Raw genomic sequence first — 19929 nt, 5'->3', positions numbered from 1 at the left:
AGCTTGTGCAAGTCACACAGCAGTCTGATTTTAAAGCCCCTGATCTTACCCATCATGCTATGAATGTATCTCTTGGGTATGTCTTCTATTCCAGGCTTCTCACCCTCTCATAGGCCACTTTTTCTCCTAGCATGTCCCTATAAAAGGGAATCAAATCTAGTGCTTAAGATTCTGATGGTAGGGTTTTAATTTCAGCAATGTGACTCTGAGCACATGACATCACGTTTCTACCTCAGTTTCCTCATCTGTGAAAAGAGGATAATAGTAGAAGCTATTCCAGAAAAATCGTTGGAAGAGTAGTGGTGGTGGTTATGCACTGTGGAGTCGGAATTGACTCATAGGGACCCTGTACAGGGCTTCTGAGACTGTAAATCTTTACGGGAGCAGAAAGCCTCATCTTTCTCCCACGGAACAGCTGGTAGTAAGATGAATGAATACATGCAAAACACTAAACAGAGTTCAGAACAGATAGTAAGCATTTAATACGCTGCAACTATTATCTCAGGGTGACTGGGCTACTCCCCACCCCCAGGCCAGAGCCCTGGGCCATATTCTAGATACCTCCCTCCCCCATTCTCTGTCCACTTGACCTTTGGACATCCCTCCCAGGCCCTCTTCTTCCTACAGTCACCCTGGCCCAGGCCATCCTTTTAGCTTGCAGAACTCTTAACACATAAATATTAATCACTTATATTCATGATTTCATGGAATTCTAAGGAGGCAAGTCTTGAGTTAAGTATTGTTATGAGTCTCCTTATACAGAAAAAGGAAGGAACTCATTCAGCAAACATTTCCTGAGCATCTCCTCTGGGCCTCACCCTGAGCTGGGTGGGGCTACGGTCCTGGTGGAGACTGAGATAGTTCCAGGCCCCACCCTCATGGGGGATGCAGGCTCATCCCCAGATGATTCCTTAATTCCTATAATGCTAAGTCCGTGCTTAGCTGGGCAGAGTGACTGGGGCACAAGACTGGAATATTAGGAAGGGCCAAAGATGGTCTTGGGAGAACCTGTCTCCAGAGCTTGTCCATGTTCTTGGGAGAGGGATTACTGGGATAGGGTGGAGGGCTTTGGAGGATCTCATGAATGCTCTTCTGCCCCCAGATTGTCCTGCCTCCTCATCTGGAACGCATTCGAGAGAAGCTAGCAGAGAACATCCATGAGCTCTGGGCGCTGACCCGTATCGAGCAGGGTTGGACCTATGGCCCGGTGAGGGGCCGCCTGTAGCATGAGGGAGTTAAACTAGGCTCTGGGAAGCAGGGAGGGACAGGTGGCTGGGGGAGGAACTTTAGGGCACCAGAGGTTCCTTGGGTTGGGGTAGAGGTCCGGGTCACAGCCTGGGAGCGTTGGGGCAGGGGAACCCGAAGAGTTGACTTTGGGGTTTCTCCAGGTTCGGGATGACAATAAGAGGCTGCACCCCTGCCTTGTGGACTTCCACAGCCTCCCGGAACCCGAGAGGAACTACAACCTGCAGATGTCAGGAGAGACACTCAAGTGAGGAAACACCAGGAGAGCAGGAGGCGGGGCTTGGCTGCTGGGATGACAGGAGAGAGAGGCAGGGATTATGGGACAGAGAGAGAGAAATAAGGAGAGACTGGAAGAGCAACAAGGCAGAGTGGAAAGGGAGACAAAAAGACAGGAACAAGATGAGATGGTCAAAGAGATACAGAGACAAACGGGGAATGAGTCAGAGATCGAGACAGAGAGAGATGGAGACAAAGGTACCCAGAAATCCAGGGCACAAGACATAGGGAGAGCTAGAGACTCAGAGACAGGGATGATGATGGGTGTGGGGAGGAGGGGAACCCAGGAGGGGGAGGAAGAGTCAGGGTGTGGAGAGGGTCTTGTAGATGTGACCTCCCTGCTTCTCCTGCCCCAGGACCCTGCTGGCACTGGGCTGCCATGTGGGCATGGCAGACGAGAAGGCAGAGGACAACCTGAAGAAGACCAAGCTCCCCAAGACGTGAGTGTGGAATATGAGGAATAGTTGGGGGCTAGAGATGCTGTGATGAAGGTGGAGAAGGTCGAAGGGTCTTGTGAGGAGGCTGAAGTCAGAGGTTAGGGTGATGGTAGCAGGGTCAGGACTTTGGGGTCAGAGGTGAGTGTCTTAGGGTGTCATCGAGATTGAAGAATTAAAAGAGTCCAGAGAGAGTGGGGGTGAGTCTGAGATTCAGAGTCATGGTCAGACATGGCACCATAGAAAAGGGAAAGTGAGGTCTTGGCTCTCAGTTAGAGGCAAGGGGGTCAATGGTAAGAGGTAAAGATTTAGAGGATCTGAAATTGTAAGTAAGGGGTTCTAAAATTGTAGGTGAGAGATCAGAGGTTCTGGGGAGAAAGATCAAGGACTCCAGAGCCAGAATTTGAGGTAATAGAGTCCTGACGATAGAGTTAGAGGTGAAACCTCAGAGTTCCAAGGTCAAAGATAACTCATCAAGTGGATTCCAACTCTAGTGACCCTTTATAGGGTTTCTGAGGCTATAAAGCCTCATCTTTCTCCCACGAAGCGACTGGTGGATTTGAACTTCTGACCTTCAGGTTAGCAGTCCAATGCTTATCCTACAGCGCCACTGGGGCTCCTTATGTTAAAGCTGTTCTTGTTGTTAAGTGCTGTTGAGTCGGTTCTGACCCCTAGCGACCCCGTATAGGGTTTCTGAGGAGTAGCTGTTGAGTTTGAACCACCAACCTTGTAGTTCAACCTGACTTTGCAGTCTGGCGCATTAACCCACAGCACCACACTAGGACTTCTCGGTCAAAGATAAGGCCCTCAAAATCAAGACTAAGGGGTTACAGTGACCAGAGGTCAGTAATATCCCAACCCTTGCGAGGGTCACAGGGCCCTGGTCAGAGGTCAGAGATTTTGAATGTTAAAGTTAAAGGTCACAGGATCCTGGAGTTAGAGGTTAGGCATTTGAAAGCTTGTTTCAGAGTCATTGAACTATGCTATCAGAGACCAGAGATCAGAAATTCCAGAGCTTCAGAGTAAGGGTCATAGGACAGTGGGGTGGATTCGATACCACGTGGGATGTGAGGACAGAGAAGTAGAGGTGTGATTTCACCAAGCCCCCTCACACCCGCAGATATATGATGAGCAATGGGTACAAGCCGGCTCCTCTAGACCTCAGCCACGTGCGACTGACGCCAGCACAGACGACGCTGGTGGATCGCCTGGCAGAAAATGGGCACAATGTGTGGGCACGAGACCGCGTGGCCCAGGGCTGGAGCTACAGCTCTGTGCAGGACATCCCTGCGCGCCGAAACCCTCGCCTCGTGCCCTACCGCCTGCTGGATGAGGCCACCAAGCGCAGCAACCGGGACAGCCTCTGCCAGGCCGTGCGCACCCTGTTGGGCTATGGCTACAACATCGAGCCGCCTGACCAAGAACCCAGTGAGCACTGACCCCCGACCCCTGACCCCAGCTCTGACCTGACCCCTGACCCTACTCAGCCCTTCACTGGGCTATGGCTACAGCATTGAGTCGTCTGATTGGGAACCCAGTGAACACTCACTGCCTGACCCAGACCCTTGACCCCAACCCTGACCTGACCCTTGACCCTATTCAGTTCCTGACTGGGCTCTGGCTGCACCATTGAGTCACCTGACCTCTGACTCAGTTTGTTTCTCTGACCTTGATTGTGACTCCTAACACCCTCTTTGAGCTACTCTAAAATCATCCAACAGACTAACCAGGAAAACTCGACAAACACTAACCCCCACCCAACTCTGGCCCTTACCTTGACCCTGACCCACCTGGACTTGCAGCTGCAATATCACTTAGGAGCTCAGTGGACCCGCAACTTCAACTCTTTACCCCTACCTTTGCCCCTGACCACTAATCTCTGACTGAGCTACAGCTACAACCTGGAATGACACAACCAGCATCTAACCTCCAACCTCCAACCTGATCCCTGACCTGACTGGAACCAGAACCCCCAACCCTACCTAACTTCAGGTCCTAACTCTGAGTCTGGTCCCCAGCCTTCAATCCCTTCAATTCCTCAACTACAAATTCTCTTTTTCTGCTCTGACCCTGGCCCTTGCCTCCCAATTTTGCTCTCAACCTTTGATTCCAAACATCAACCTAACCTTGACCTTTAACCTCAGACCCTGGGACCAGATCACTGCCCCAATTTCTCCCTGTATCGCTGTCCTCTGAGAACACTGACTGCTCCCACTTACTAGGTACCCCAACCTTTCTCAGGCTGTGATTCCCCAATTCTTCATCACTAATACGAAAAATGTGCCCCTCTACCCAGGCTGCCAAGAACCTTCTTTCTCTGGTCCCTCCCACCAACCTTTTGATGTCTTGGGATCCCACCCCCGACCCAGCCTTTCTGATTCTGCCTGGTCCCAATTGTAGGTCAAGTGGAGAGACAGTCTCGTTGGGATCGAGTGCGCATCTTCCGGGCAGAGAGATCCTACACAGTGCAGAGTGGCCGCTGGTACTTCGAGTTCGAGGCGGTCACCACAGGCGAGATGCGAGTGGGCTGGGCCAGGCCCGAGCTGCGGCCTGACATAGAGCTGGGCGCTGATGAGCTGGCCTACGTCTTCAATGGTCACCGCGTGGGTACCACCCAGGGCTCCACTCTGCCAGCCCCCTAGGTCCCTCCCACAGCTCATACATTCCAGCCCTGATGTAGCCCCCCATTTTGTATCTACTTTACCATTTATTTACTTTTTGGAAGTACGGGCATGATTTGTTGTTGTTGAGAATATATACCAATTCAACAATTTCTACATGTACAATTTAGTGATGTGGATGACGTTCTTCAAGGCATGCAACCATTTTCACCCTCCTTTTACAAAGTATTCCTCCTCCATTAACATCATCTTTTTTTTATTTTTTATTGTGGATTGAGTGATAGTTTACATGGGAGAACATTGGTTCTACACTCATCGTTTCATTGCAATGATTACAGTCTCCTTCATCCATCATTATTCAACAGTATTTGCTTCTATTCCCTTTTTTTTTTTTTTTTTTTTTTTGATATACACAAAAACACTCAGGAATATATAATCATTTAAAAAACCAAAGGTTACATTCTGCAAGCCTGCCTCCTGGCCACCAGCTGCTCATTTCTCCTTGTCTTCATCTCTGGTGTTCTGCTTCTCTGGTTAGGGTCCCGTGTTCTGTTTGTGCTCTTCTCCTTGATGATCTTAGGGTCCTCTGTTCCTGGACTGTAAGATTAACTACTCCCCCCATTTTGTTACAAAACTTCTACCCTTACAGTTGTAACAGGTCGCAATTAGTCATGATAACAATTACTCACTATTAAATCATAAGAATCTTATCCCCATCTCCTTTCACTAGACCCATCTAGACAAGATGAAAACTATTCAGTGGGTATTCTACCTTCCCCCGCACACTCTGAAACTAAACTCCCTCTTATTTCTAATTTTATTTATTGATTCATACATATGCCTAGTAATGTAATGCATGTGTCCACCAATTCATTAATTTATCTACCCATCCATGCATCTATTTGTTTATTACACTTCCTCCTTTCCCTGAATCTACGTCTGTTCCTGTCTTTTCACCTGTCTCTCTCCCTCTGCATCTATATGTCTCTGTGTCACTGTGTCTCCCTGGGGCCTCCTCACAGGGCCAGCGCTGGCACTTGGGCAGTGAGCCGTTTGGGCGTCCCTGGCAGTCTGGCGATGTCGTTGGCTGCATGATCGACCTCTCAGAGAACAACATTATCTTCACCCTCAATGGAGAGATCCTCATGTCCGATTCAGGCTCTGAAACAGCCTTCCGGGATATCGAGATTGGGGATGGTGAGGGCTGGCCTGGTGATGCTGAGACCCCTTCCTGTACCCTTCCTGATTTCCCCCCATCTCACCTGACCCTACACCGACCCTCTCCAGCCTCCACGTCTCCAGTTTTTCCTCCCACAGTGCCTCCTTCTCACAGCCGCCCTGCCTACCCATCTTCCTTCATCCCTACCCATCTGTCCCTTCCCACCAGGCTTCCTGCCTGTCTGCAGCTTAGGACCTGGCCAGGTGGGGCACCTGAACCTGGGACAGGATGTGAGCTCCCTGCGGTTCTTTGCCATCTGCGGCCTCCAGGAAGGCTTTGAGCCCTTCGCCATCAACATGCAGCGTCCGGTCACTACCTGGTTCAGCAAAAGCCTCCCCCAGTTTGAGGCTGTGCCACTTGAGCACCCCCACTATGAGGTAAGAATTACCCACACACACACACTCAATACCGTCTGGTCTCCCTCCAAATCTCAGTTCTCGTCCCACAATTTTGAGTTTTCCTTTGTTTCCAAGTGAACACACAAACTATGTGTGCACAAGCCAGGACAATGGGCTCTGAGTTGGAGTCCTGTGGTGGTCTTGTGGGATAAGCACTGGATCACAACGTCTGTTTGAACCACAGGGTCAGTGGGTCAGACTCACTACCCCTCCTCGGAAACCCTTTAGAGGGTCGCCATGGGTTGGAACCGACTTGAAGGCACTTAACTATAACAATAGCAACAAAAGAATATATTGGAGACCTGAAACACCGCTGTAGGATGGGCATTGAACTGTTAATTACAGGTTGGCTGATTCAAACCCACCAGCCGCTCCTCAAGGAGTCAGAACTGATACTTATGATACGTATGATACTTAACAACAACAACAACAAAGAACATAAGAGGGTGAATCAAAAAGTATCCGCGCTCTGGTTGTAGAATTTATTTTAGTCAACTTTTAGAAAGACAAATACATCATTTTTTGACATAATCTCCTTGCTTTTCAATACTCTATGTCCATCTGTCAACAAGCTTTTTATATTCTCTTATTTTAAAAAATGTTTTCGATTCGGCAGCAAATCACAAATACACTGCTCTCTTCATTTCTTCATCAGAGGTGACTCTTCATCCTCGAAGGGCTGCTTTCAGGGAATCAAACAGATGGTAGTCCGATGGAGCAAGATCAGTACCATAGGGAGGATGCTTTAACACCTCAAAACGAAATTTTTAAAGTAGTCTGGGCAGAAGTGTGCAGACGTGCATTTTCATGCAACATCACAGAGCTCTTGAATAGCAGTCCTCTGCGTTTAATCCAAAGTTTAGGCTTCAACTCTTCAGTGAGCGTCTCACTGTAACAAGCACTGTAGATTATTGAACTTTTTTCCTTAATAGTGTTCCAGTACTGGCCCTTGAGAATCCCAGAAAACTGTAAGCATCAGTTTCCCAGTGGATGGCTAACTTTTTTTTTTTTTTCTTTTAAAAAAGCTCTTATTGTGAATTGAGTGATAGTTTACATGGGAGAACATTGGCTTTGCACTCAACCTATTGTATTTTGTTTCATTGCAATGATTACAATCCTTTTCTTGCATCATCAGTTAACAGTATTTGCTTCTATTCCCTCTGTTTTTTTGTATTGCTTTGCTTTTTTGTTGTACACAAAAACACGCAAGAATATATAATTATTTAAACAACCAAAGGGCACATTCTGCAAGCCTGCCTCCTGTCTGTCAGCACACAGCCTTTCTCTTTCCATGAATCTCAAGTCCTTAGCTGTTCCATCTCTCCATGGCCTCATCTCTGCCTTCCTCTCTGGTGTTGCTGTTTCTCTGGTTAGGGTCCCATGTTTCCTTCGTGCTCTTCCCTCCTGATGGTCCTAGGTTTCTGTGTTTGTGGAATGTAAGATTATTTCTTCCTTTTTGTTATACAACTTCTACCTTTATAGTTGTGACCCTCACAGTTAATCATGACAACAATTACTGACTATTGAATCAAATGAATCTTCTCTCCATCTGCCCTCATCCCCTTCACCAGACCCATCTAGACCAGATGAAAACTATTCAGTGAGGATTCTACCTTCCCTTGAATACTCTGAAACTAAACTACTCTTGAAAATTTGTAGGCCAGCCACTTCATGCCTTTATAGCCCTCCTCACCCTCATTTCTGGTAGCCAATGTCTAAGTTGCTCATCCCTATCAACCCTGTGTACAGAGGGTATAGGTTTGATCCTTGATGTGAAGACTTCTTCCCTCTCAGTTGGTATTTTGAGCTACTACATCCGTAAGTATAGGTCAAGTTCATTGATAGTTGACTTTTGAACTCTTTCTTGGTTGGTGATTGAGGATGTTGCCATTCCATACTCTGCCGTTTACTCTCAGGCTCGTAGTGATGAATCCATGTCTCGTCACCAGGAATGATTTTTTTAAAACAAATTTTACCTTCCTTCGAGTCCACATTTTGTTTGCAGATGTCCAAATATTTGTTTGTGCTCTTCCAAGAATTGTTTCAATAACCAAGTCTGTCATGGATTATTTCATAGGCAGAGCCATAACTGATTTGCAAATGATTTGTCACATAATCCACTACCACTTGTCTATTCCACAAAATCATTTTAAGTGCAAGCTTGGTGTTTTTATCAGCCATGGATGTGGACGGGTGTTTTAATATAACCAGAGTGCAGATAATTTTTGACTCACCCGTGTGTGTATGTGTGTACTTTTCCCCCTAAGTTATTTGAGAGTGAGTTGGAGACATGCCTCTTTACCTTAAATACTTCAAAGTGTATTTCTTTAGGACAAGAGCATGCATTTACAGAACCACAGTAGAGTTAGGAAAACTAGCACATTAGTACCTAGTTCACAGTCCATATGCAAATGTTATCAATTGTGATAGTAACGTCTTTCCCTGCATCTTTGTCCAAGGTCCAGTTCAGAATTATGTAGTCCATTTAGTTGTCATGTCTCTTTAAAACCAAAGCCAAATCTCCTGTCATCAGTTCTGATTCATAGTAATGCTGCAGGACACAGCAGAATCAGCCCATAGGGTTTCCAAGACTATAAATCTTTGTGGGAACAGACAGCCTCATCTTTCTCCCACGGGGTGGCTGGTGGGTTGGAACCACCAACCTTGCAGTTAGGAGACCAACACTTAACATACTGTGCCAATAGGGACCCTCGTTGTCTCTTTAGTCTCCTTTAATCTAGAATGTTCTTGAGTTACGTCCTTGATGTTTTTGAAGAGGATAGACCGGTTATTTTGTAGCATGTCCTTCAATTTGGGTTTGTCTGAGGTTTCCTCATGAGGCATATTGGTCAGGAATGTCACAGAAGTGATGTTGTGTCCTTGTGGTACATGTTATTAGGAGGTACAAGACATTGGTGTGTCTCCTTAATTTTCACTGTGTGGCTAAGGTGCGTTCTAACAGGTTTCTTTATTATAAAGTTGCTGTTTTTCTCTCTGTAATTAGTAAGTTATTTAGGGAGAAGTATTTTAAGACTGGACTCCTGGTGTGGTACTGTAGGATCAACACTGGTCTTCGATTCACAAGGTTGGCAGTTCAAACCCACCAGTTGCTCCTCAGAAACAATATACAGGGTTGCTATATGTCGAAACCAACTTGACAGTACTTAACAACAATTTTAAGACTGGTGTGACACTGTAGGATAAGGACTGGACTGCTAACCACAATGGTTCAAACCCACCTAACTGTTCCTCAGAAACCCTACACAGGGTTGCTGTGAGTCAGAACCAACTCGATGACATTTAACAACAACAACATCTTAAGATTATGTAAAAATAGAAGGGTTTTGAGCAGGGAATGTCCAGGGTAGACTTGAGCTTTTGAAAGGTCCCTTTTGGTGGTGGGTTGAAGGAGGAACAAGTAGAAGCAGGAAGACCAGTGTTGTCTGGGGTCAGGTCCCAGGTGAGAGGTGATGAACGACTATACCTGGGCACTGCTTAGCTGGTGTTCTCAGCCCCAATTGCTCATTAGAACACGTAAACTAAAAGACACCATCAACAAATCCATAGACATCATGTTGAAGGGAGGAAGCCAGGCACATCAGATCTCCTATTGTAGGATTCCATTCCTAGCAAGCTCAAGAACAGGCAAAGCTAATGTTGGGATCCCTGTGATGCTCCAGGGTGTTCACTGAGCAAGAATAGCTCAGAGACATTTAGTTACAAATCACATGAGGGGAATTGTGGCACAAATGGTTTGTGCTCACCTGCTAACCTATAGGTTGGTGGTTCGAACCCACCCAGAGGTACTCGGGAAGAAAAAGTCTGATGATCTTTTCTTCCTAAAGATTTTTTTTTTTTTTTTTAAGTGCTGTGAGTAGGTTCCAACTCATAATGACCCTGTATAGGGTTTCTGAGGAGCAGCTGGTGAGCTTGAAAGATTACAGCCAAGAAAACCCGATGGGGCAGTTCTACGCTGTAATACGAGGAACTTCATGGGAAACAGAATTGAAAAAATTTGTGGGAAATAGCAACGAAAAGATTCATGGAATTTTTCCCATGAACGTTTCAAAGCCCTGTGGTACACCGGGGTTGTCGTGAATTGGAACGAACTTGCAGCAATTCACAGCAGCCTAATAGAAAACACACTTTGCTGTCTGGAAACAGAGACTTGTTTGCAAATTTTCAGGTCAATTCATTGGCTGGTGAGGGACACAGAGGTCAGTCTTAGGACTTAGTCCTTGAAGAGGCCAGCTTGAGGAGGACATCACAGAAGCCATTTCAGTTTGTAACATTTCCAGAAAACTTTGGTGGAGTGCTCAGGATAGCTCATCAGCTGATGTCTCTCTATCAGCTCATGCCCCCTATTTGGGCCAAGCTGGTATGTTCTTCATCAGAACGCCTTCTCCTTCTTAACACGGCAGAGGCTAGTTCTGCTTTTTCATCTGGTGCTGGCTACTGTGACGTCACTGGGGGTGGGTACAGGAAGCAGACTGTACCAGGTAACACCGTCAGAGGGGAGGACACCAAAAAGACTGCCCATACAATTTTTGTGCAGTGTTTTAGCAGAAAACGTTTTAGTTTTTAGAAAATATCTCTGTAGTTATATATAACACTAAAAACATTTTATGTAAGCCCAGCTTGCATGTAGCAACAGACCTATTGTTACTGTTGTTGTTAAGCACTCTTGAGTCAGTTCCAACTCATAGTGACTCTGTTTAGGGTTCCCAAGAAGCAGATGGTGAGTTTGAACCGCTGACCTTGTGGTTCAAACCAACCTTGTGGTCCAGTGTTCTGTGCCACTATGCTAATTTACTTACTTTTTGAGCCTTCTAATACTCTAATTGGATTCCTGGTATGGCACTGTGGGTTAATGTGCTGGACTGTAAGGTTGGTTTCAAACACAAGGACATTGGTTCAGGCTCACCAGCTGCTCCTTGGAAACCCTATACAGGGTCGCTGTGAGTCGGAACCACCTTGACAGCACTTAATAACAGTGTTCTAATGGAGTCCTAGTGTGGCTCTGTGGGATAATGCACTGGGCTGCAAGGTCGATTTGAACCATAAAGTCAGCGGTTCAAATTCACCATCTGCTCCTTGGAAACCCTAAGCAGGGGTGACTATGAGTTAGAACTGACTCCATGGCACTTAACAACAACTATGTTCTAATGTTCTAAGGGAGCGTGGTGGCTCTGAACCATAAGCACTGGACTGCGAATTACAAGGTCCACGGTTTGAGCCTGCCAGCTGCTCTGCGGGAGAAAGATGAGGCTTTCTGCTCCTTTGAAGATTTAAACCCTCTCCAGGGTCGCTATGAGTTGGAACCAACTCGACAGCCCTTAACAACAATAACAACAATGTGCTTTGGTCAGAACTGTCATCATTTACCCAGTTGCATTGATGCTTCGAACCATGTGGTTTCCTTAGCAGGTCTAGAAGCACACCTTGTTTTTATAGTGGCTGGTTTTGTCAAGTTTTCTCGTGTTTTAGCTACAATATTGTGGAAATATTTGTGAACCTATATCCATAATTGAGACTGTAGTAGTAATTAAAGGGAAACAGGAGAAAAATCAAAATAAGTTTTCGCTTAGTTACTAACAAATAATATTTAATTCAGTTTAGAAAGATTTCACGAAACACTTTTGTTAGTGTTCATATAATCTAAGAAATAAGACATTTAAGCGATTTAAAACTATATTGATCACGTCTTCTTGTTGTTACATTGTTAAGTGCCATCGGATCGGTTCCCACAAATAGTGACCCTCGATAGAGTTTTCGAAGAGCGACTATTGAGTTTGAACCACCAGCTTTGCAGTTCAAACGGACCTTGCAGTCCAGTGCTCCTCCTACAATGCTGTTCGGGACTCCATATTGATCACATCTTACTGTATGATTAAAATTAGCACCCTGCACTACTAAGGATTCTATATCATCTGTGACAGGAGGGAGTCCGTGTGGGACGGGGTGACACCAACCCAGTGATGCCATTGGCTGGTTGTACAGGTGTATCCATGCTGTGCATTGTGATGTGTACACTTTCTGGAGTGGTATATTTTCACAAACACAAGGTTAGCAAAATTCACCTGGAAAGACTTTATAAATCTCTGGCTCTTCTGAGCAGCCCTTGCCTAGAGATTCTGGGAATGTCAGCACCAGGGGAGCATATAGAACAGTGCCTGGTACCCAGTAGGGGCTCAGTAAATATTTGTTGACTAAATGTATTTATTTCCAATTATTTTTTTAAATAAAATACTTTATTGTGTTTCCAGTAAAGGTTTCCACAGAAGTTTTAGTCTCCATTCGACAATTTCTACACAAGTTGTTCAGTGACATTGGTTACGTTTTTTACAATGTACGAACATTTTCATGATTTCTGTTCTGGGTTCCATGAACAGTTTCCCTGTCCCCTTATCTTCTTATCTTCATTTTGAAAGTAATTGTTGGCTCTTGGTCTTATACAGGTGATTTTCGAAAAGGAGCACAGAACTCATATTGTTGTCATTAAATATCTTCGCGGTTCTGACTCATAACAACCCCGCATAGGGTTTGAGAAGTGACTGGTGATTTTGAACCGCCAATCTTGTGATTAACAGTCCAATACTTATCCTACAGCGCCACACCACGACTCCACAGTTCTCATGGGTGCACTTTTAATTTTTTTGAGCACATTTGTTATCCACAGGTACGGTTTGAAGCTCCTCACGTGATTCCAGTGTGTGACGGGGGCTTCCACTAAGACGCTCAGACGGAGGATGAGAGAGGACCAAAGCCCACATGTTCCACCCAGGGAGGGGTTAAGGTGGAATGGTGGCTCTGAGTGTAAGCAGGCTTCTCCCCACAGGTGTCCCGTGTGGATGGCACTGTGGACACGCCCCCCTGCCTGCGCCTGACCCACCGCACATGGGGCTCCCAGAACAGTCTCGTGGAGATGCTCTTTCTCCGGATGAGCCTTCCGGTCCAATTCTACCAGCACTTTCGCTGCACAGCAGGGGCCACCCCCTTGGCTCCCCCAGGCCTGCAGCCCCCTGCTGAGGATGAGGCCCGGGCTGCAGAACCCGACCCTGACTACGAAAACCTGCGTCGCTCTGCTGGGCGCTGGGGTGAGGCGGAAGGGGGCAAAGAGGCAACTGCCAAGGAGGGGGCACCCGGGGGCACCCCCCAGGCTGGGGTAGAGGCCCAGCCCACCAAGTTGGAGAATGAGAAGGATGCAACCACAGAGAAGAACAAGAAGAGAGGGTGAGTTTGAGGGTGAGGCGAGGCTTTGAGATCTCAGATCTGCCTTAGAACTCCCAAATAGGCACCCTCAATCATTTGAGAAGTCCCGTTGTACCCCAAAGTGTTTCCATATATGGGAAATGTCTGAATATCGAAGGATCCAATCATACCTCGAGTTAACTTCTTTATTGCCTCAAGATGTTCTGATTTCCATGAGAATATAGAAACTGCGTTAATGTGCTGGACTGCAAGGTCGATTTGAACTGCAAGGTTGGTGGTTCAATTTCACCAGCCGCTCTCAGAAACTATGAGTCAAAACCGACTCCATGGCACACCACCACTCCATCTATGGAGAACTCCACTCTTTTGGGGATCTTTGTTGGGCCTCTGGGACACCAATAGGTACTTCAGTATCTTGGGGGGGGCTGACGGCACCCCCAGGCATCCCAGTGAAACCAAGTAGTCTAAATTGGGGCCCTTTCTATATCTCAAAGGACCCACATGTACATCCAAAAAATTAACTTTAAGAAAGAACCGGCGTCCAGGGTTGCGGAGTATACCCTTTGGTTGTTTTAATGGTTATATATTATGTATTCCTGAGTGCTTGGATGTACATCCAAAAAAAAAACCAGGGGGATAAAAGAAAGAAATGACCTGCCCTGAAAAGGATGGAGCTGAGTCCACTTTCCCCTTACCATGGCAATGGTTTTCAGCGGGATGCAATTGTGCCCTTGGAGGGGTTTGGAAATGATGGCACATTCCTGGTTATCACAGTTTTAGGGGTCGCTGATCTGAGGAGGGATCCAGGGTTCCTATATGCCTTGTATTGTACAAGACAATCATTCTTTCCAAAAAAGCCTTTAGCACCCATATGAGGAACACTGACTTAGGGGAACCACTCTATGCCCCATATGCCCAGAAAGCACCTTTAAATTTCGGTGATTTCCGCAACCACAGGCACCAAGTGCAGCCCCCAGACTGCCATGGAGCCAGTCCTCACTCAGACACAATGAACCAGCTTGGGGTAATTCACGGAATCCTGCCCTCCAGGGGCGAAGCTTTGGGTCTTAGAAGCAGAGCGTAGCTTGGATGGGTGTGGGGGCAAGAATGTTTAGGTGGGGAGGACTGGGGAGCTAGACTAAAGAGCTGGTTCTCACAGTAGCATTTGCTCCCCGTCTAGGTTCTTATTCAAGGCCAAGAAGGCTGCCATGATGACCCAGCCGCCAGCCACTCCCACTCTGCCCCGACTCCCTCGTGAGGTGGTACCTGCTGACAACCGCGATGACCCTGACATCATCCTTAACACCACCACGGTATGAACTGGGAACCCTTGCCTTTGGGACCCCTAAACATAGTATGTTGTTGTTATTAAGTGTCATCGTGTTGGTCCCAATTTATAGCCATCCTGTACAGGATTTCCAAGGAGTGGCTGGTAGGGTTGAAACGTCGACCTTGTGGTTAGCTGTGTAGTGCTTATCCTATATCGTCACACCTGGACGCATAGCCTGGGAACTCCCCAAATTTCCACATTTAGTGTTGCAGTCCCAACTAACTACCCCTCTCTGGGGACACACAATATTCCCCAAAACCAAATCCATCGCTTTAGGTCCATTCCGACTCACAGCAACTCTATAGGACAGAGTAGAACTGCTCCCTCTATGGAGTCTTGGTGTGGCGCTGCACAGATGACAAAGTCTGTCAGTGGTTTAAATTCACCAGCCACTCCTTGGAAACCCTATACAGGATCCCTATGAGTCAGAACAGACTCAATGGCACGTAACAACAACAACAAATCTTTACAGAAGCAGACAGCTTCATTTTTCTGTCACAGAGCAACTGGTGGGTTTGAACCACTGACCTGTTGATTAGCAGCCCAAGAGACCCACAAACTGCACACCGATTTAATCCTTTGAACTCCTAAATCCATATAGCTGTGTGCCTAAAGACGTCAGGAACACAATGAAGCTATAAGTATATTGGTATAACTCACAGGGGTCTCTAAATCTAGGAGGTATAGACTAGGGACCCTAACATTTGAGTTCACCTATATGACCCTGACATGGAGCTCTGGTAGCGTAGTGGTTATGAATCGGGCTGCGAAACACAAGGTTAACAGTTCAAAGCTACCAGCTGTTCCATGAAAGAAAGACGAGGCTTTCTGCTCCTGTAAAGATTTACAGCCTCGGAAACCCTGTACAGGGTCAATATGAGTCAGAACCAACTCCATGGCACATAACAACAACAACACCATATGACCCTGACACCTCCAGGTACTGTAAGATAAGTGTTGGACTGCTAACCACAAGGTCAGTAGCTGAAACCCACCAGTCACTCCTTGGAAACACTATACAGGGTTGCTATGGGTCAGAACAGACTCAATAGCACATAACAACAGCAAGTAATATATTCCTGGTTATCATGAGTATCCTAGTTTAATTTTGTTGTTGTTGTTAAGTGCCGTCGAGTCGATTCCGACCCATAGCAACCCTGTATAGGGTTTCCAAGCAGCAGCTGGTGAGCTTGAATTGCCGATGTTACAGTTCAAACGGCTTTACAGTCTGGTGCATCAACACACAGTGCCACACCAGAACTCCCTAGTTTAGTTTGTTGTTGTTGTTGTTGTTATGTGCCATCGAGTCGGTTCCGACCCATAGCGACCCTGTATAGGGTTTCCGAGGGTGTAAATCTTTACGGGAGTAGAAAGCCTCATCTTTCTCCCGCGGAGCAGCTGGTAGTTTCGAACTGCTGACCTTAAGGTTCGCAGCCTGATTCGTAACCACTACGCTACCAGAGCTCCTTTTTTAGTTTAGGATTCCTTAAATATAAACTAGGAGAGGCTTCAAAAAGTTCATGGAAAAATTCCATCATTTCTTAATTCCATTTTTCCACAAACTTTTTGAAGCCCCTTGTATGTTATGAGCCAGCTTAGTAGAACAGATCATGAACTGTTCCGGTGCCTCTTGGATAAGTCATTTGACTGCTCTATGCCTCAGTCTCCCCCTCAGTAAGGTGGTGATGAAAATCGTACTCGCCTGATATGGTGGCTGTATGAAATGAGTTAATCCATGTTGAGACCTTAGAACAGTGGTATGCAAGTGTTAGCTATTCTTTATTTGCACTGTAGGATCAGCACTAGACTATGGACTACAAGGTTCAAGCCCACCAGCTGCTCCTTAGAAATATTGTACAGGGTCACTGTGAGCCAGAATTGACTTGATGGCACTTAACAACAACAACATTCTTTATTACTTTGCTATAACCAGAGATGGACCTTAAATTTCAGTGTCTCACAAAATAATCCCAAGGGATTCCTGAATCTAACAATACATCAGTAGACACAGAAACAGAGATATAGGCCCATGAAACCAAGCCAAATCCATTTGGCCACTGAGTCAGTTCTGACACATCGTAGCCCTATAAGCCCAGATCCACTACTATTGAGTTGATTCTGATTCTTGGCGACCCTGTATAGAGTTTCCAAGCCTGTAAATCTTTATGGGAGCAGAAGACCTCATCTTTCTTCTGCAGAGCAGTTGGTGGGTTTGAACTCCTGACCTTGAGGTTAGTAGTCCAGTGTTTATACTATAGTGTCACCAGAGCCCTTATGTAGTTACCCTATGTTGTTGTTAAGTGCCGTCAAGTCGGTTCCGACCCATAGCAACCCTGTATAGGGTTTCTGAGGAATAGCTGGTAAGCTTGAACTGCCGACTTTGCTGTTCAAACTGACTTTGCAGTCCAGCACATTACCACATAGTGCCACACCAGGACTCCATACTGACCGTGGTGTTGTTCTGTGCCATGGAGTTGGTTCTGACTCATAGTGAGCCTGTATAGGGTTTTTGAGGCTGTAAATCTTTACGGGAGCAGAAAGCCTCATCTTTCTCCCGCGGAGCAGCTGCTAGTTTCAAACTGCCAACCTTGAGGTTAGCAGCCCAATTCATAACCTGAGTAAATCTGCTCCTTAAGGTTTCTGAGATTGTAATTCTTTACAGGAGCAGACAGTTTCATCATTCTCCCATGGGGCAGATGGTGGATTTGAACCACAAATCTTGTGGTTAGCAGTCAAGTGCTTAACCCATGACACCACCAGAACACCTGAGACATGGGCCCAGTCCTGCATCCATTAACTTCTTGTTAAGTTCTCAGAAAACCCTGAGAATCCAGGAAATCCCTCTTACCGACCCAGAGAACCCCAGAATCTCCATTCTTCCCACACTAACCACTAGTTCCCCTTTGCTTCCCAGTACTATTACTCCGTGAGAGTCTTTGCTGGTCAAGAGCCCAGCTGCGTTTGGGTGGGCTGGGTCACCCCTGACTACCATCAGCATGACATGAACTTCGACCTCAGCAAGGTCCGGACAGTAACAGTGACCATGGGGGATGAACAAGGCAACGTGCACAGCAGGTATGGAGAGAGATGGGTGCTCTGGGTAGTGGGGGCTGCCTGGTGTGGGAGATGGCTTTCCGGATTCCCTCTGGAGTAAGGAAACCCTTCTCTTCCATTTCGTTTCCTCCAGTTGCGCCTGCTGTTTTTTCTCTTCTTTCTCATTTTCCTCTTCCATGTTCTCCTTTCTCATCTTGTCCTCCTCCTACATCACTTCCTACCTTTTCTCTCACCTCTTTCTCCCCTTCTTTCTCCTCCAATCCTTCACCAGCTTTTAAGAATTTGAACTCTTGAGTTGCTCAGGGTCTGGGCTACGAGGTCTCAGTGCTCAGTTCTGCATGTGGTGGGTGTTTGAGGAGGGACTCAAAGGTCACGGTCTTCTGGGAGTTCAGGAAAGGGGTTTCAGGACCAGAGCACCTCAGCTAAAGAGTCCTTGCTTTGACCGCTTCTATCTCCTCCAGCCTTAAGTGTAGCAACTGTTACATGGTGTGGGGCGGAGACTTTGTGAACCCTGGGCAACAGGGCCGGATCAGCCATACGGACCTCGTCATTGGCTGCCTGGTGGATTTGGCCACTGGTTTAATGACCTTTACGGCCAACGGCAAGGAGAGCAACACCTTCTTCCAGGTGAGTCCAACCCTCAGCAACTTGTCAGTAGCATCTCCCTCCCAGACACCCTTGAGGCCAGATCTGGAGAGACAGGACCAAAATAGATCCAAGTCCAGTCCTTAGGATCAGCAGAGCTGGGAGGTCCCTGGGAGAACACCTAGTTGAACCATCTATTATATAAAATGGGCAAACTGAGGTCCAGGAAGGAGGAGACAGAGTACAAACTTGAGTTGGAAGAGATCTGTATTCCCCTTGGGCTGGGTGACACAGTATTTTCACCAAAGAATACCTTAGTTTTTGGACCAGAATCCTAAAGGATTCAGCCTTTTCTTTTCAACATTCTATTGTGAACATTTTCAAGCAAATGGCAAAATTGAAGGATTTATACGGTGAATACCCTTATCCACACCAAAAAGAATCTATGATCAATCTTTGAATATACAGGACTTAGGTGGAGTCCTGGTATGACGCTGTAGGCTAATGCATCAGACTGCAGTCATTTGAATTGCAAGGTTGGTGGTTCAAGCTCACCAGCTTCTCCTTGGAAACTCTATACGGGGTCGCTATGGGTGGAATCCACTTGATGGCACTTAACAACAACAACAGATGTAACACTGTAGGATAAGCACTGGACTGCAAGATCTGTTTGAACTGCAAGGTTGGCAGTTTAAGCTCACCAGCCACTCCTTGGAAACCCTACATAGAACTTAACACACACACACACAAAAACAACCGCATATTTATCCACCCATAGCTCTGGTAGTGTAATGGTTACAAATGGGACTGCTAATCTCACGGCCAGCAGTTCAAAACTACCAGCTGTTCTGGAGGAGAAAGATGAGGTTTTCTGCTCCCATAAAGATTCACAGCCTCAGAAACCCTGTACAGGGTCGCTATGAGTCAGAACCAACTCCATGGCATACAACAAGTTCTTGTTAGGTGCCTCGAGTCTTTTTTGACTCCTAATGACCCCGTGTAGCAGAATAGAGAAGTCCTGAATCGGAGTTCTGGTGTGGCGGCGCTGTGGGTTAATGCACCAGTCTGCAAAGCTGTTTGGACTGCAAGGTTCAAGCTCACCAGCCACTCCTCGGAAACCCTTGCCATGGGCTGGAATCAACTCCATGGCACTTAACGACAACAACAATGACTCTATGTAGTAGAATAGAATCACCCCTTAGGGTTTTCTAGGCCTTAATCTTTGCAACTACCAGATCTTTCTCCCGTGGAGCCACTGGGTAAGTTTGAACTGCCAGCCTTTTAGTTGACAGTTAAGTGCTTAACCATTGTACCACCATGGCTCCTTTGAAATACAGTTCACCTACCTGGCCATTAATTTATCTAAGGTGGGTTTTACAATGGAAATTGTTTTAAATGGAAATTTTTTCATTATATGTGTTTTTTTAATGTTTTATTGTGAATTATGTGATCGTTTACATGGGAGAACATTAGCTTTACCTTCATCCTATCATATCGTTTCATTGCCATGGTTACAATCCCCTGCATGCATCATCAACCAACCAAAGGGTATACC

At 46.4% G+C, this 19929-nt stretch overlaps 1 protein-coding gene across 1 annotated transcript in view; it reads left to right on the top strand.

Moving 5' to 3' along the window:
• RYR1 (ryanodine receptor 1 (skeletal)) overlaps positions 1 to 19929 on the top strand; it is a 153406-nt gene that overhangs the window by 25137 nt on the left and 108340 nt on the right. Inside the window, exons 21-31 of the mRNA XM_006871542.1 lie at positions 1103 to 1207; positions 1389 to 1492; positions 1878 to 1961; positions 3076 to 3383; positions 4356 to 4558; positions 5599 to 5773; positions 5964 to 6172; positions 13032 to 13426; positions 14586 to 14718; positions 17650 to 17810; positions 18251 to 18416. Of these exons, the coding sequence (XP_006871604.1) occupies positions 1103 to 1207; positions 1389 to 1492; positions 1878 to 1961; positions 3076 to 3383; positions 4356 to 4558; positions 5599 to 5773; positions 5964 to 6172; positions 13032 to 13426; positions 14586 to 14718; positions 17650 to 17810; positions 18251 to 18416 (2043 nt within the window). The remainder of the gene's footprint in view (positions 1 to 1102; positions 1208 to 1388; positions 1493 to 1877; positions 1962 to 3075; positions 3384 to 4355; positions 4559 to 5598; positions 5774 to 5963; positions 6173 to 13031; positions 13427 to 14585; positions 14719 to 17649; positions 17811 to 18250; positions 18417 to 19929) is intronic.

Source organism: Chrysochloris asiatica, unplaced genomic scaffold, assembly GCF_000296735.1.
Source record: "Chrysochloris asiatica unplaced genomic scaffold, ChrAsi1.0 scaffold00168, whole genome shotgun sequence".
Lineage (NCBI taxonomy): Eukaryota > Metazoa > Chordata > Mammalia > Afrosoricida > Chrysochloridae > Chrysochloris > Chrysochloris asiatica.
This window is presented reverse-complemented; position numbering and strand designations above follow the sequence as displayed.